The sequence below is a fragment of the Aethalodelphis obliquidens genome, unplaced genomic scaffold (genome assembly GCF_003676395.1).
Source record: "Aethalodelphis obliquidens isolate GAN/ISIS:26980383/991018 unplaced genomic scaffold, ASM367639v1 scaffold9, whole genome shotgun sequence".
In the NCBI taxonomy this organism is placed as follows: domain Eukaryota; kingdom Metazoa; phylum Chordata; class Mammalia; order Artiodactyla; family Delphinidae; genus Aethalodelphis; species Aethalodelphis obliquidens.
The window spans coordinates 16,938,851-16,956,297 of record NW_020837953.1 but is presented as its reverse complement, the minus strand read 5'-3'; the positions used below and the strand labels follow the sequence as shown (position 1 = coordinate 16,956,297).

At 52.6% G+C, this 17,447-nt stretch overlaps 1 protein-coding gene across 4 annotated transcripts in view; it reads right to left on the bottom strand.

Moving 5' to 3' along the window:
• Positions 1–4,765, bottom strand: part of SLC6A9 (solute carrier family 6 member 9) — a 32,423-nt gene extending 27,658 nt beyond the window's left edge. For 3 of the 4 annotated variants that reach the window (XM_027108784.1, XM_027108786.1, XM_027108787.1), the window contains exon 1: positions 4,471–4,683. In XM_027108784.1, coding sequence (XP_026964585.1) covers positions 4,471–4,473 — 3 coding nt within the window. In that variant the 5' untranslated portion in view covers positions 4,474–4,683. Of the gene's footprint in view, positions 1–4,470 lie in introns of all 4 variants that reach the window. The other variant, XM_027108783.1, reaches the window with a different exon arrangement.
• Between the last annotated feature and the right edge of the window lie 12,682 nt (positions 4,766–17,447).

Genomic DNA, 17,447 nt, shown 5'->3' with positions numbered 1-17,447 from the left:
CTTCAGGGAGCCTCAAAGAATTCTCTTATGGGAGGAAAACCCGGGGTCAGATGCACAAGGACATTCACGCTCCATAGGGCCTGGTCCTAGGAAGGACTGGGGCCTTCTCTGGGTTCTCTCAAGGAGTCTCTCTACTCCAAAGGCTGTTTTGTGCCACTCTGCCCCCGCCTACAGCCACATTCAAGGGCCACCTCCCACCCACAGGCCCAGGAAGCCTTTGGAAGGCTAGAAAAGAGGAGGAAGAAGCTCTTCTTTGCCTATGCAAACCAGCCCTTGGCTACCTTAGGCCTTTGTCCTGGCCACCAGGTGTCCTGCATAACCTTCCCCCCAGGGTGGAGCCAGGTAGGGATGTGACTTGCGACCATTTCCCTTTGGTTAGTCACCGAGGCCGGACTTCCTGCCTCTCACTGTTCCCTAAAGAGGTCCCTGCTTGTGGCTTTGGTCTTCTGGGGGCAGTCAGAACAGGGGGTGTGCTCCCTTAGAAGATCATACCCTTGTCTTCGCTTACCACACCCCTCCCTCCAAGCTGTACACTCTAGATTTGCTGTCCTCAAAGCTGTCCCTCTTCAGCTAACAGATAACAATGACAATGATGATAGTAATGACAGCAGATGGCATTATTAAGAGCCACCTCACTGGTTGGGCATTACGCCCTCCGGTCAGGTGAGTAAACTGAGGACACTCCATCCTGGAACCTAAGTTCCAGGGTGTTATCCCTAAGCACTGCAAATACAGCCCTTGTGGTCAGGGTGCTGACAGATTAGTGGAGAAAAGGTTGCTTGGGGGCTGCTTCCAGGACAATGAGTTGGGTGTAAAGCTTTGCTTCTTCTCCTGCTTCTGCCATTTCTGTTAAACGGCCCCACCCATCCATTCAAAAAGTACCATCTGAATGCCTACAAAAAGTACCATCTGAATGCCCCTATTCTAGGGGCTGGGCATCCACATTACCCAGGCACCAGGCCTGCCCCTAACCCATATATGGGCCACTATTGACAAGCTCTCCATCTGTGCCACATGGGTCAGAGTCAGGTTAGCTTGTGATAAAAAGCTTGGACTCTGGGACCTGGAAGGAGGAACTGGCTTTGCCACTCACTAGGTATGTGACTTCAAGCAAGTTACTTAACCTCTCTGAGCCTCAGTTTTCTCAATCTGGAAGACGGGGCTAATCATACTTCCTTTGTACATTCTGAAGTTTGTGCTTAATTTTTGACTCTACAAGTCCTCCACTTTTTCCTCCCCTCCAATCCATTAATCTTCCCAAAGTCCTAAAGCCCTGATTCCCTCCAACAGTTTTCCACAGCCAACAGGATATGGCCTAAATTGTTCAGCAGGCATTTAGGGCTGGCCACAATTCAATTCATTTACTCCGCAAGTATTTATTTCGGGCTTGCTCTGGGCCAGATCTGTGCTGGGCACCAAGATCTCTTCAGTCTCTGCCCTGCTGCAGCTTGCAGGCTGGTGGGGAAATGAATGAAACTGGTGACTCAAATGTGTATAATTAAAGCCTACAATAAAGGGTGCGAAAGTGAAAGAACTTCTTTATGAAAATCTACACCAGGGGGGGCCTGGTCTTGTCTGAGAGTTACAGAGGACTTTCCTGAGGAAGTGATGTTTAAGAGTCAGAGGGGGATGATTCGGCAACAGTGAGCAGAGAAGAGGAAGGGAGATACAAGCAAATGAAATACTATGGGCACAGACTGTGAGGCTGAGGCTCAGAGAGTGAGGGAGAAAGTGGCCAAAGACAGAGGTGGAGAGATAAGCAGGTTCGGGGTCTTCGGGGCCTCGGTTTTGGTCGTTATCCTGAGGGCAATGGCAGCTACTGAAGTCTTTAAAGGAGAGTTGTGACTGCTAGGAGGAGCAATTGGTGGAAGGTGCATTTTGAACACATCACCCTAGATTCGTGTGGAGAAAGGACTGGAGGGAGGGAAGAGGGGAAGAGAGGAAATCAATTAGGAGTAGGCCAGGCCAGGGATGAGGGGACTTGGCTCAGGAAGGTGATGCTGGGGTGGGGAGAGGTACAGAGATTTGAGAAAAATAAAGAACGCGACTTTGGTAGGAGACTTGGTGATGAATTGGACTTAGGGGGTGAGGGATAAGGAGGGGTCTCTGGTTTCTGTTGGTATAATAGGAAGAAGCCTGTGCTAGTCCCAGAGACAGGAATGCTGGGGATGCTGCAGGTTTGGAGTGGGGAGAGGATGAGCTGGGTTCGAGTTGCCTGTCAGCCACCCAAGGGAAGATGGGGAGAGGGTAGTCATAGGACCCAGCCCACCTTTACTGTCTCACTGCTCAGTCTTCCTCTCCTCCAAACAGGACTGTCAGGTCAATCAATTTTAAGGGTTCATCTGGGCCAAGACCTGGAGTCCTCGCTGGGGATGGAAAGGTGACAGGTTCTTTCCTGGCCTTCAAGGACCTCACAGTTTAGGAGAGAGATAGAGGAGGAAACATAATCTCCATTCACTGTGACGGAGGGAGTGGAGGGGCTGTGAGGGTAGGGGAGGGCCCTAGATCTGCCTAGATTCAAGGTCGGCTACCTGCAGCCACTTGCGGCCACCTGCGGCCACGTGGGACTATTCAGCATCCCCAGACGGTTCTTGTCTTCATGCCTTTGCTTAGGCAGTTCCCTCTTCCTTGAGCACCCTTGTCCCCATATCTATCAGTATATACCCCACCCGTCTTCAAAACCTGTCCCAATGCCATTATCGTCAAGAAGCCTTCCTTTCTCCTCCCATTTGCAGTCAATCTTTAAATGCTACTCCCGGTTACCCCCAAAGCACGCTGTGTACATCTGATTAATATGCTCCTCACACGGAGCCGTTGCGGCATGGTTACTTGTGTCCCAATCTGCCTTCCCCACCAGCTGGAGAGATCATCCAGGGCAGAGGTGTGATTCTTCTGTGTCCCCAGAGCTGGGCACTGAGCCTCAGTCGCAGTGTAGGCCGAGTAAGGGGGCGTTTTCTCTGCGGTCCTTGGAAACATTTGGGCATGCTCAGTGTCGCTCTTTAGTCCCTTCCTAGAACCAGTCCCCTCACCCACTATCCTCCAATCTTCTGACGCTCCCTCACTTTGGGGTTCTTTAACCTCTCAGGTCCTTCTCTCCTTCTCCACTCCTTGCTCCCCAGCCTTTATCTTCTAGCGGCCGCAGCATCAGGCTTGTTTCGGCAAAGAAACAGACCTAGGCTTTGTGAGGGAGCTGTCAGAGCGCTGGGGACGCGGCTCCTTTAAGAGTGACCAGCGAGGGGGCGTGGCCTGCGGAGTACAGGCCCGGAAGGGGGCGCGGTTCCTTTAAGAAACAGCCGGCAGGCCCAGAAGAGGCCCTGGAACGGCAGGAAGAAGCGAGGTCGCTCTCGGAGCTATAGCACCGCCTGGAGCGCCCAGATTCCTCGAAGCGGGGCGCGTCCGCCTTAATCGGGGTGCGAGGTGTCGGGGGCGGGCGTTACATCAGCCGCCACGTGTGGGCCTCTCAGCTGGTGTGGAGGCAGCAGCCCCGCCCCCGGTCCCTGCCGTGGAAAAGTACCCGGGCGCCCAGGTCCCCGCCCCCTTGCCCCGCCCCCGAGCCGGCTCAGGCCCCTCCCGGCCCTCCGGGAAAGCCCCCTCCCGCCCGGCCCCGGCCCCGCCACCTGCTCCCGCGGGCCGTGGCTGCGGGGTGCGGGGCGCCGGCGGGGAGTGGGCGCCCCGGGCTGCTAGGCCCCTGCCCTCACCTGCGGCCGCCTGGGCCCGCCCTACGCGCACCGGGAATGAAGGTTGGGCTGGGGAGGGCGCGGGTTACAACCCCCAAAGAACAACGCGGCCGTAGCCCCTTCCCAAAGCCGTGGCCGGGAGCCGTGGACAACAGCCCGAGGGCACCGAGACTCCCCGGCGCGGCTTCCCGAGACCTGCTGGCGCGCGGGAACCCTCAACCGGCCGCCGAGTGGGCGGGCAGATAGTGAGGCAGGCCGGCTGGAGGGGCCAGATAGGCAGCTTGGCCGGCCAGGGAGATGGAGAGCAGGAGCCCGCATGAGGGGCGCGGACACCCGGCCCACCGGTTCCGGGCGCCCGCAGGCCCCAGGCGCGCAGACCCACTGGCGCCTCAGACAGAAGCTCTGGTTCCGGCGCTGCCGGCACATCCCCGCTCCCGCAACCCCGGACCGAACCGGCGTCAGCACGCAGCTCCCCCTCTTCCAGGAGCGCCCCCCGCCCCGCGCCGCCGTTCCCTCCCGCTTCAGCTCCTTGGTGACAGCGGTGACACCCAGACGCGCGCACCTACCCCGACCTTTCCAACGAGACAGACATCCCTATACGTGCACCCACACTCTTACCCCCAGATGCCCGCATGCATGCGCGATCTCACACACACACACACACACACACACACGCGCGCTCGCCCGCCCGCTGGTCCTGGGGCTCAGCCCCGCGTAGCCACCAAACACCCAGACCGACGGCGGGACAGACAGAGGCGCGGGCCGCAGCGCCCCCTTCCCCCAGGCTCCTTACCATGCTGCAGCCCCCGGCCCAGGCTTGCCGGGTCCGCACCGCGGTGCGCCCAGGTGGCTTTCTTAAAGGGAAAGTTGCATCAGCCTCCTGAGGCTCAGTGCCGCCTCGAGTCCGCCCGCCCCGCCGCGCCGCTAGCCGCTCCTCCTGAGCTTGTTATGTTTTGGTTTCAGAGAGGCGGGGGCCAAGAGTTTGGTGAAAGTTTGGAGAGTGGAGAAGGCTTGGGAGATCCAGCCAAGTCCCTCCCCTCTCTGAACAGCTCCCCTGGCCTCCCTGCGCCCCCCCCATCTCATCCCCACCCCCGGACGACTTCTCAGGCTCCTCCTCCCAGGGAATAAAATTACAAGTTGCTCCTGCTTTCAGATGATTGATCCCCACGAACCCCTGGGAGTGGGTTCCGCAAAGGAGCCCCCTTCTCCGCCCCTGCCTTGCTGCCCTTCAGCTGGGGCCCTTGGAGGAAGCAGATGTCCCCTTCGGGCTAGGCTGGAATGAAGCCAGAACGCCTGGGGCACTTGGGGGGCTGGAGCTGGAGTTAGCCTGCCCGGCCCCCGGCCTTCTGCGCCTGCGTTCCCCTTAGAGAGAAGTCAGAGCAAATTCCATTCCCTTTGAGCGGTGCCGCTAGGGACTGTGGGCACAGCTGGGTAAGGCCTGGGTCCTACTCCTTGGAACTGGAGGGCTCTGGATCCTTTCTCCATGGACCCTCCTTTGACCACTGGTTTGGTCAACCCTACATTGGCCGTTGTGTTACAAGTGCTGCAGTCACCAACCTGGGCCCCCTCTTCTCTCCCTGGGGAGACATACCTGGGTTCCAATTCCAGCTAATGGAGACTTTGCCAAAGGGAGCTTTGCTGAGCCTCAGTTTCCTTCCTGCAAAACAGACAAAACACATTGCTCCAGGCTGCCCCTGAGCAGCAAGGCTTGGCAGTTGTTGGAAAGGGGCTCGCACAATTGCTTACCTTGAGAGCCACCAGCTTTCAAGGAGAAGGGCCGGTTAGTACTGGCTGTCAGGGAACAGTTGTTGCCCCCAGCATCTGCTCAGGAAGGGGACCAGTCTCTTCTCGGCACCCTGAGTCTGTCCTCACTGTTGTCTGGCCAGGAAACCAGTTTTATTTGTTCCCTGGGGATAGTCAGCCTCCAAGAAGCTGATTCACATATGCCAAACTCGCACAAGATCAATTGACAAGTGAGATTCCACTTTATTAATTTACAATCAGAGGCACTGAACAAGATAGCAGGTATCAGGCACAGATACTTCCTGCCAAGGAGTGCTCTCAGGCCACACACAGTCCATTCCACCAGGCTTCTCCAGGGCCCTACCAACTCGGAACTTATAACCTATTCACAGTAGAGACTTGACCAGATCTGGGAAGATCTGGAGACATTATTCTTGTCAGCAAGATTATTTTCATTTGTACTCTGTCCCCAAACCTAGCAGGTACAGCATGTTTGTGATTTATATTCTCCTGTGAATGAATTACAGGTGTCTTATGTGTATGTGTGGCCTCTTCCCGAGCAGCCTGTTGCTCCTGTGCCCCCCTGCCCCTGTGGCTTTGAGTAGGTGGGTCTGTGTTTGTGAGTGACTGTGTGCACTGCAGCAGCTCTGTGTAGTGGTGTGTGTGTGTGTGTGCAACTCTGGGGGCTGGGCTCCTGTGATCCAGGCCCCACCCCCTCACCTGTCCTGCTAGGACCTAAAGTCTGTGGCTGGTCTCTCCCTCCCTCCCTCCCCCTGGGGCTTGTCGAAAAGGGCCACCACACAGGGAAGGCAGGATGGAGGCTGTTGGAAGATCCCCCATGGAGTGGAGTGGGGACAAGGAAGTGTGGGAGGGTGGGACAGTGGCCTCCTTTCCGCTTGAAGCAGTAGACTGGGGGTCAAGGGGCCCTGAGAAGAGGGCACTGAGGGTCAGTGACGCTTCTGGGATCGACCTGACCACCTCACCCTAAGGACTCCATATGAAGGGAGGGAGGCTCAGGATGCTACAGCCAGACCCTGGGGAGGCTCTCAGAACCTGGGGCTGGGGGTGGGGTGGGGTGGGGTGGAAGAAAAAAGGGGGAGGGGTGCTCAGGGTTCGGCCCCCTGAGGCTCTATCAGGGAGAAAGAGCATTTGGGATTAATCTGGGGCAGGGAGGCAGCCTCACACTTTAGCCCATGGGGTGGGGGAAAGATTTTCCCTGGGGGTGTTTGGGAAAGTTGGAGATATTGCTCACATGGGTTTTGCTAGACAGATGACATAACACAAATCGTATTTGCATACGTATAGAGAGATTTATAGATGTGTGTATTTTACACATCTTGATCTAGAAAGGGCTTCAGGCAGCTACACAGTGAGTTGAGTCCCGAGGAAAAGCTTGTGAGAAAGATTCTGGTTTGAAAAACCGTCTGCACGAGTCAGGGACTGAAGCGGCTGTTTTTTTCCAACCAGAATGAGGCCCCAAGGGAGGCAGGTTTGGACCTAGTCCAGGTCAGAACTGGGATGGCCTTCATCCCCTCCTGTGAGCTCCCCGCCCTGGGCCACTGGCCCACAGGTTGGGAAGGGCATGGCCAGCCTGGGCCACTGTGAGGAGAGTAGGGGGCTCAGGCCAGAGGACAGAGAGAAGCACTGATGGGGTCAGACATCTCGCTGGCTGGCTTCTTCCTGGGGCAGGGCAGTAAGAGGACAGGCAGCAGCCGGGCCCCACCCACCGCGGGCTAAGGCGTGTCTCAGGAGACTCTAGTTGCAGTGCAATTTCCTGGGAGTGCTGGGCCCAGCGTCAGATCCCCTGGTGCTGACTGGTGTCACTTGTCGTCAGCCTGCAGGAGCAAGGCCTCTGCTGAGCCACAGGGAGTGGGCTTAGGTGTATGTCTGGCGGGATTAGGGACAAGGGCAGACGAGGGCCACTTCTAGAAGGCAGTGTAAGAGCTGACAGCGCTGGCCGCCTGGGTGGAGGGGTGCTGAGGGACCCTGCTGAGAAGTTGGGGGAAGGTGGACATTGCTTTGAGTTACAGCCTGGCCTGACCAGGCTCGGAGCCCCAGCCTCAGGAGCTGCAGAAGCCCACCTGGGCTCTGCTCTCAGATTCTTCCTCCCTTGAACTTGGAGCCTAGTGGTCAGTGCCTGGCACCTTCCCTGCCCTGTCCCAATGCAAGGGACAAGCTAGGTTGGTTCCAGATCTAAGAGCTGTCTCTGGGGCTTCATGTGCCCTTCAGGCCGTCCTGTTGTGCTTTCTCTGGCCCTGGTCCGGGGGGGGCAGCATGAGCCAATTACGGGAATCAGAGCAGGGTTCCAGGCTGGACCTCAGCAGCTGCAGGTAAAATTAGGCATACAGACTGGAAACATTCACTTTGGCCTGTCTGGGGTACAGCCCTGATGTCCAGAGCATTCAATGTCCAGATTCCTAAATGCCTTAGACCTCCCTGAATCCAGAATTCCCAATGCCAAGGGTGCCAGAGCTCCCAACACTGCAGAGAACCCCAAACCCAGAGTTCCCAGCACCCAGAGTCCCCTAATGCCCAGGGCACCTAACGTCTAGACCACTGATGTTCCTAACATCCAACGCTCAAAGTGCCAGTGTCCCAATTCACTGGAAAGGAATCTGGAGGGGAGGGAGCAGTGGACCTGATGACCCAGGTCCCTTCAGTGACTGACATTGCCTTAGGAGTGGCTATCATGGAAGCTGGGGCCTGGGGTGGTGCTGGAAGCAGTTTGATGATCCCATCCTGTCCTGAGGAGGGATGGAGGCTGGCGGCTTTTCCTCCAGTCCCTCCCCACTCCGGTCACATGACCTGTGTAATTGCACGTCCACTTACTCACCACGTATGAATGTACATCTACACTGTGCTGGGAAATGTGCTGATTTCTAGGAACTCAGCCCTGAGAGAAAAGGAGTTCCTGCTCTACTGTATGGGATGTGCGACCATGTGCCTGTGTCACCTGCCAATGTGGGGCAACACGTCTCTGTCTGTGACCCGTGTGTGGCCACAGGCTTGGCTGTGAGAATGAATGGCTGCTGGCGTGTGATAATGTGGATGTGAGGCCGTGAGCACAGACTGTCAGCAAGTTGACATATCTGACTGTCACAGCGGGTCTGACTCTGTCCATCCGTCTGTCCATCCTTATGATCCCTCCCTGCCTCACTGCTGAGGAGATGTAAGGTCCCCTCTTCCCCAGGATCGGGCCTCCCTGTGGGGAGCAGGGGGCTGATTCAGAGTTAGAGGCTGACACCCAGAGCTGCCCTGTAGAGGGACGGGAGATTCCTCCCACTGCCCCTGCCCCCGCTGGACCCAGAGCCTCTCTAGATTGGGAGGAGTGGCTATAAGTGGAGCAGCTAACACCAAAAATAGCTACAGCCACCCTGGGGAGGATCCTGTGACACCACCCCGTCTTCCCGGTCCAGCCCAGCCCGGCTTGCTGACCTGGAGCCTGGGTAAGGCTCCCGTCTGACTCCACTCCTCCTGTCTGAGTAACCCCTTCAGACTTGAAGGAGGGACAAAGCCATGATGTGACCACAAATGATGACATCATAGGGAGTTATGACAGTATGGGGCGTGACACAGGGCCCCTCACGCATGGGTGGTGTATGGCGGCCTGAGTGGGTGGGGCTCCACCTGCTGGCAGCACCCCACAACTCCCAGCAGCTGAGGATGGATAAGGCTGTACTGGGGGCCCTGCCTTATCAGTCTCCCCCATGTGTCTGATAAGCCTCTTACCGTGGGCTAGCTCAGGGAGCAGGCTGGAAGAGGGAAAAGGGTCAGTGGGGGCTGGCTGAGCTCCAGGGCAGACAGCCGGGGTCAGGGAGCCCTGGCAGAGTCCCAGGAAGGGGGTGGGAGGGGTCCCTGGGAGGGCGATGGCTGCCTGCCTCCTTATCCCAGGTCTTCCACTTAATAGCCAGGTAAAGTGGAACCTCGGTTTCCTCAATATTCCTCAACAGGAAGACTCTCAGTGTGACTATCCATCGTAGTGTTGTTGTGAGGATTAAATATGGGTGAAGTGGGCACAGAAGAGGTCCTGGTACATAGTAAGTGCTTATCCTCCTTCCTAGGTGAGATCAGGGTCCTACCTACGAGGTACCCATTTGGCCCAGCAGCACACCTGGCTGGCCTAGGCCTTGCTGGGGTTTCCAGAATCTGTGCAGGCCCATGCCCGTCCCCATTCATCCCCACACCTTCCCAGTCTGCGCTTGCCTCCAGACTCCCCGGGAATCCTGGACCTTCTGGCAGGGTTTCTTCCGGCGCCCCCAACTGACATCTTGGAACCCTGGTGCCCTCTGGTGACAAAAGCCATACATGGCAGTTACAGCCCTATCCCTAGGGCACATCTGGCCAGACAAGGTGCTTCCCTTGTCTGGTTATTTTATGTCTTCCCCACATCATGTTTACAAGGTAGAGATTATCTCCATTTTCTAGAACTAAGGCTCAGGCAGGTTAAATTATTTGCCCAAAGTGAAAGAACTAATAAGTGGTAGAATCTGAACTTGAACCCGGGTTGACTGATCTCTACAACCTATGCTCTCACCTTGCGAACAGTATACACACAAGGTCACATGGTGACCCCGTCAGTGTTTTATGTGCCGTCCTGACAATTGGAGTGCAACTACGATTGGGTGTGTGCTCACTGAAATTCTTCAACTGTGAATACAAAATCATGTGACTTAGTTTTGAGCACAATGAGGTTGGATGTTTGACTATGGGGACTTCTTGTGTGGCTTTAGTGTGGCTGTATGATCTTATTGTGTGAGCGTAACCATGGTTAGGCTTGTCATTTATGCTGTGTGAGATTAGCCATGGCAAAGTCTGGCTCTGTGTGTGTGTGTGTGTGTGTGAGTGTGTGTGAGTGTGTGTGTGTGTGAGTGTGTGTGAGAGAGAGAGAGAGAGAGAGAGAGAAAGAGAGAGAGAGAGAGAGAGAGAGAAAGAGAGAGAGAGAGAGAGAGAGAGAGTGTGTTGTGGACGGGTGTGTGGCTAGTTAGAGAGACTGTGTGGGGGAAGGTGACCGAGGGCCCTGAGTTCCCAGCACCACTTGCCTTGGCGGTCCCAGGATTGTATCTGCTCACCATGACACACATGATGGATGGCTTCACATGCTTGATACACTCCCATGGGCCTCCCGGTTCTTAATCCTCCCCTTTCCCTGACTTTTTTTGGAGGAAGTAAAGCAAATATTACCACAAATGGAATCGGCTTTCATTTTTTCCATAGGATATTTGTGAGAGCATTTTATAAACCTTTGAGTGATAACTCCAAAAAAAATCATTTAAAAAGAAAAGTAAATATGGCCATTCTAATTCTTTAATTTGAATTTGAGTGTCAGTTCTTATTCATTCTCCGGGTCTTGTTCACAAATCCCTGGGGGTCTCCAAGACCCTTCCAGGGGATCCACAGGGCAAAAACGATGTTCATAATACTACTAAATTGTTCTTTGCCATTTTCACTTGGTTGATCTTTGTGCTGATGATGCAAGAACAGCAGTGAGTAGAATTGGTGGCACCCAAGTAGGAATCAAGGCGTGGCTCCCAACTGTACCAGCAGTCTCTGTATTTTTCTCTGCCACTATGCATGCACAGTACAAAAAAAAAAAAAAAAGAGAGAGAGAAAAAGGGCTGGTTTCACTGTTGATAAAGCAACAAAATTATTAATTTTATTAAATCTCAACTCTTTTTAAAAAAATTAGTTATTTTTATTTTATATTTATTTTGGCTGCATTGGATCTTTTTTGCTGAGTGCAGGCTTTCTCTAGTTGCAGTGAGCGGGGGCTACTCTTCATTGTGCTGCGCGGGCTTCTCACTGTGGTGGCTTCTCTTGTTGCAGAGCATGGGCGCTAGGCGTGCGGGCTTCAGTAGTTGTGGCTCATGGACTCTAGAGCGCAGGCTCAGTAGTCGTGGCACGTGGGCTCAGTAGTTGTGGCTTGCAGGCTCTAGAGCGCAGGCTCAGTAGTTGTGGTGCACAGGCTTAGTTGCTCCGCAGCATGTGAGATCTTCCCGGACAAGGGCTTGAACCCGTGTCCCCTGCATTGGCAGGCGGATTCTTAACCACTGCGCCACCAGGGAAGCCCTAAATCTCAACTCTTGAGTATGTCTTTTTAATATTTTGTGTGGCAAAGGGGAAGTATGCATAGTGAAGTATGATAGTTATCTCCAGGAAAAGCACTCAAAAAGATTTTGAGTTGTGAGCCAAAAGTCACTTTTCTCACTGAATGACTACTTTCACTTAAAAGAACACATGACAAAAAAAGTTATTCAGACTTGGGTATTTGGCATGATTTTCTCAAAAGTGAATGAAATGAGCCTGTCACTTCAAGGGAAGAAAACTATTAGTGTCTGTGGCCAGTGATACAATTAGAGCTTTCTAGTGAAAATTAGAATTTCGAAAACTTCCGTCTGCTACAGTGAGTTTGAAAGCTGCCCAAGTTTGATGAGATTGGTAATGACATTAATGAATGTATGGGCTTTTTTGTTTTTTGGATTTTTGTTTTGTTGGTTGGTTGGTTGCTGGTTGGTGTGTATAATGAAATGTGTCAACATTTGGAAGATCTGATAACTCAGTGAACCAATATTTTCCGAATGACCAGGGTATGATGTTACAGAATCATGCATGGATGAAAGAACCATTCAAAATGCAAGACAGACCAATGGACTTTAATATAACAGAGTATAAACAGTTCATTGATATAGTTTCAGATTCCACACTGTCACTAACCTTTAAGAAACGACACCTGTCGACTTTTGGTGTAGTATCAAAGAGGAAAGCCACAGTAAACTGAAAAGGCTATTAAACAACTTCTCCCTTTTCCAACTACATACATTGTGAGGCTGAGTTTCCTTCACATCTTTCAACCAAAACCATTTAATGCAACAGATTGAAAGCAGAAGCAGATATGAGAATCAATATGAATCAGTATGAATGTCAATAGATAAAACTCAAACAAAACTTTTGGGTCCTCAATTATTTTTAAGTGTAAAGGGTCCTGAGACCAAAAAGTTTGAGAACCACTAAATTAAAGTTTTACTTAAAAAAAAAAAGACAAAACTGTATTTAAAAATCTGCTAAGAGGGCTTCCCTGGTGGCGCAGTGGTTGAGAGTCCGCCTGCCGACGCAGGGGACACGGGTTCGTGTCCCGGTCCGGGAAGATCCCACATGCCGCGGAGCGGCTGGGCCCGTGGGCCATGGCCGCTAAGCCTGCGCATCCGGAGCCTGTGCTCCGCAGCGGGAGAGGCCACAACAGTGAGAGGCCCGCGTACCGCAAAAAAAAAAAAACCTGCTAAGAAACTAGATCTTAATTGTCCCTAGAAGAAATAATAATTATGGGACATGATAGAAGTGTTAGCTAACGCTGCGATAGCAATCACATTGCAATATATAAATGTATTGAATTAATATGCGGTCCATCTTAAACTTACACAATGTTATATGTTAATTATATCAGTTTTTTAAAAGGAGACTTTTTAATTGTTATTATTAATGTATTATACTATTGGAGAATAAGCTTATTTTATTGCTTCCATCACAATGCATATAAGCCACAGATTTTCAGCATATTCACAGCGTGATTGGTGACATTTTCTCCCTTGTGGGATGTGCACCTTGTCACCTTCTCCCCACACAGCCTGGTCTTCCTTCATGAGAAGAAAAATTGATCCCTCAGTAGCTACTGCTTCCAGGAGCAGTGACGCAGGCAGCAGGCTGGCTGGGCTCTTTGTAATTACTCCTGCTCCTGCTCATCCCGTCTCTCCTGTTTCTAAGCACACTTTTTTTTTTTTTTTTTGCGGTACGCGGGCCTCTCACTGTTGTGGCCTCTCCCGTTGCGGAGCACAGGCTCCGGACGCGCAGGCTCATGGCTCACGGGCCCAGCCGCTCCGCGGCATGTGGGATCTTCCCGGACCGGGGCACGAACCCGCGTCCCCTGCATCGGCAGGCGGACTCTCAACCACTGCGCCACCAGGGAAGCCCTCTAAGCACACTTTTAAAAAGCCATTATTTGTTGAGTACTGTGTTAACAACTTTATATTCATTTTCTCATTTAATCCTCACCATGATTCTACAGGCTAGAAACTATGATTCTCATTTTATACGTAAGAAAACTCAACCTCAGAAAGGTTAGGAGAAGGCTTTAGGAATGTAAGTGACCTTAAACCCTTTTTAATCTATACATTCAAAAAGTTATTCATCTAAAATTTAGTACTTTAATAATTGTTCTTAGTAACAAATTCCCGCTGAAGGGAGACACCAGCACAGATCCACACCTAAGCCTCACCTGAGCCTCCACCTTTGGGTCCTTGCCCCTGAGATCCCACTGAAGCCCATGTCATGTTGAGGGCGTGTCTGAGCCCTAGTACTGATGTCTGGACTGTTCCCAGTAGATGTGTGCACAGCCTTCACATCCCCATCTCCTCCCCCACCCCCCATTCTCTCCCCCGGCATCTCTCTGAGCCCTTACCTGGGGCAACATGATCCTCACCAGATCCTACATACCTGAGCCCTTTGATCAGCCATCACACCAAAACCCCTCTCCTGGTGTTGAAATATGGGTGGATTCAGACTCCAGGGCCACCCCTTTCAGGGAGCAGCGGAGGAAGTGGAAGCTGGAGGGTGAGGGCAGTGGGTAGAGACAGGGTGTGAGCTGAGAGAAGCAGGAATGGAGAGGAAGCCTGGGCTCTCAGCTCCCAGCCACGGTCAGGAACATTCCCAGACAGTGCTGACCTCTCACCCCAACCTGCTTCAGCTCAGGATCCACTGCCCCCGCCGCCCCCGCTTCAAGGACCAGCAGCTGCCTCTGGAGCAATTGGGGCATCACCATAGCAACACGGCCAGGTCAGGATCGGGGTGGGGTGGGGCTGCTTTAAAGTCTTTTGTGGCTTCCAAACATAGGCCTGATCCTCTCATCCTGGTCATGTTCAGGGGCCCTGTGGATTGGGGGATCCAGGCAAGTAGGGACCATCTGCTCCCCACCATGTCTCTCAACTCAGGGAAGGATGTTTCTCTGGTCTCAACCAGATCTTTCCCGACACAATCCGGTGGGAAATTCAAGCTCTCTGTCCCCCCCACCCCCACCCCCGCCCCAACACTCTAGATGCTGGCTAACGTCTCCTCCTGGCATTCTGGTGGCAGAGCTGGAAGGGAGGCAGGGAGGGTCTGACCTCTTGCCTCTGCCCCCCCTGGGCTGTGATGTATTAGGGATGAGATCTTGTCAACTGAGTACCTGACGGGAGGAGTAGAGGAGTGACTGTGGGGAAGAGGGCTGCTCAGGGCTTGGTGACCTAGACAGAGGCCTTGTGTGGTGATTAGCTGTCACGCTGGGTCTAAGCTCCTTACCCTCAGACTCTAGCCTCCCCCGCCCCAGGTCTAATCCAGAGGTGGGGGGAAGGGCCCTGATGGGTCTCCAGAGACACATTTAGCATAACCAGCTGTGGCCCTGTGGGGATGGGCCTCTCTCTGTCCCTGTCTCTGTGAGTCTCTCTGCTTCTGTGGGCTTCTCTGCCCCTCCCTGCCTCTGTGTCTCGGTCTCCCCGTCTCCACGTGTATTTTGTGCCTTGTCTTTGTGAAGAGCTCTGCGGCCCTGACTCCGTGAATCTCTGGTTGGTGACACAGGGCATGGACACCACTAGGTAATGGGCTACACAGATCTCAGTGACAGGACTGTGGGTGACAGGAAGTCTTGGGGACACAAACTGGTAGGTGACATGAGGTCTTAGACAACACGGTCTCAGTGGCAATGCGTTGTGGGTGACCCAGGTTTGGGGGACGTCGGGTTGTTTGTATTTGACACACAGATTCGGTGACCCTGAGTTATGGCTAACACAGGATCTGGGAGACTCAACGATAGCAACGCAAAATGAATTTGGAGGCAGTAGAGCGACAGCAGTGGTTCTCAACTGGGGCAATTTGCCCCTTCCCTCCCGGAACATTTGGCTGTGCCTAGAGACACTTTTGATGGTCACAAGTGAGGGAAGATATGCTACTGGCATGTAGCGTGTAGAGGCCGGCGACGCTGCTCCACATTCCATGTGCACAGGCCGGTCCCCCACAATAAAGAACCGCCAGGCCCAAATGCAGTGAACAAACGCTGAAGCCCAACTGCCCAGGTTGAAATCCCAGCTCTTGCCCTCTGCGACCTTGCGCAAATTTTCTCAGGTCTAACATGGAGTACCCAGGCAGTATCCTTCTGAGGTTACTGGGGCTGCTGAGTGACACTTGTAAAGTGTTTAGAATAGTGCCTGGCACAGAGTAGGTGCTGTTTACTGACTCAGGCCTGGAGAGAACAAGAGTAGGTTTAGATTCAGGGACTCAAACGTTCTCTCCCTTTCTCATTACAGCTTCTGCTTCAGACAGGCTTCTTCCATTTCGGGACAACACATGGTCAAAAGCAGCTCCCGTAGTACTGTTACCCACCAGGGTTCTTGGCCTCCCTTAATCAACAGAAATTAAGAGGCCAGACAAGAAATTCAGGCAAGGCTTTATCGGGGCCCCTGCTGCAGCAAGGGAGAGAGAAAATGACATGTTCTCTTGCTCACTCCCCGAGGGGGGAGGGAGCTGGTCTCTTATGTGGGCTGAGGGTAGGGGTGTGTCCAGGACTCCAGCTGGAGTGGTGACTTAAGTTGTTTAACCACCCTTTGGTATTGTTGAGTGCAGGGGGCATGTGTAGTCCCTGCTTTTGCTCCTGACACCCTGCTTTTGCTCTGGGCTCTTCAGAAGTGGCAGCTGAGTTTTTGGTCTTTTTGTATCTTGTTGTCCATAATTTGCCCCAACTGCACATGCATGCAGTTATTTTTCATCTCTTATAGTTTCTTTGTATTTTGTTGCTCCAGGAGACATTTTTCCAGGTGCAAGCTCTGCAGCAAAGGGTCCCAGGTCCCACGTCCCGGCCTGTCTCATTATGTCATGTGGGCTCATCGATTTCAGAGGAAGAGACAAGTACATATAAATCCCGAAGAATGGCTCTGATTGGCTAAGTCTGGGTCACATGATCATCTGTCTTTTGCAGGACACCACATAAATAGATTAACTCTTCTATCCTTCATGGCAACTCTTTGGAGTAGAATTTTTACTTTCCTCATTTAACAGGTAAGGAAACTGGTGCACAGAAGTTCAGTAACTTACTGGTACCTTGCAAACCCAGGATTTGATCCAAGGCAGTCTGGTTTAAAAACATGCACCCTCCATAGCCACCATCTTGAATGACATATAGATATGTCGGGTTTTATTTTAAAATGTGCAATAAGAAGCAATGTTGTATTTATTAGCAAGACGCAGTCACAGAACGTTTTCATTACAAAAAGTTGCTCAGTTTTGTTTTTCTAAGATAAAGCAGTTGTGCTAATAGCATTAAGCCATCCATTTTCTTGGGTGGGCTGATGAGATATTGGTTGTGACTTTCTTGGGGAGAGAAAACAATAAGAGCTGGTCCTGGGGTGAAGGGTGGGGTAGGAGGGAGGAAGGGACCTTGGTGGTGAGCAGGAGAACTAGGTCTAGATAGGACCTAGCCTGGTGCTGAGATGGGGCTGCCATTGTTGACAAATCCTTTACGTTTGGATGATGATCCAAGACCAGACTCAACCTTTTGACTTTTCCTGGAGCACTGACAGGGATCCAGCACAGTCGAATCAACTTTACTAATAATACATCTGCCATCAGTCACATACATCTTAAGGGAAAGAATGCCTGGATTGTGAGAGTATCTTGCCCTGGGGCCAGGGGCGAGAGACTAGGGGGCATGGATAGGGGTGCTACTTATGTCCTTATTCATATCACCTAATCATTCTTAGGTGCTTAGTATAAGAAATAGGTGGAAACATGAGTGGTTTCTGCAACAAATTGGTGTCGGGGTGGGGTTATAGTCCCCTCTAGTGGACACTTTGTGAATTTACACAATATCAGATTAACGTAGGCTAAATCCACCCAAGGCAAGGCAAACTTTTTTACCAGGGGGTTGGCCTCCAGAGTGTTTGGAAAACAGGCCCATAAGAAACACTGTGTGTGTGTGTGTGTGTGTGTGTGTGTGTGTGTGTGTGTGTGTGT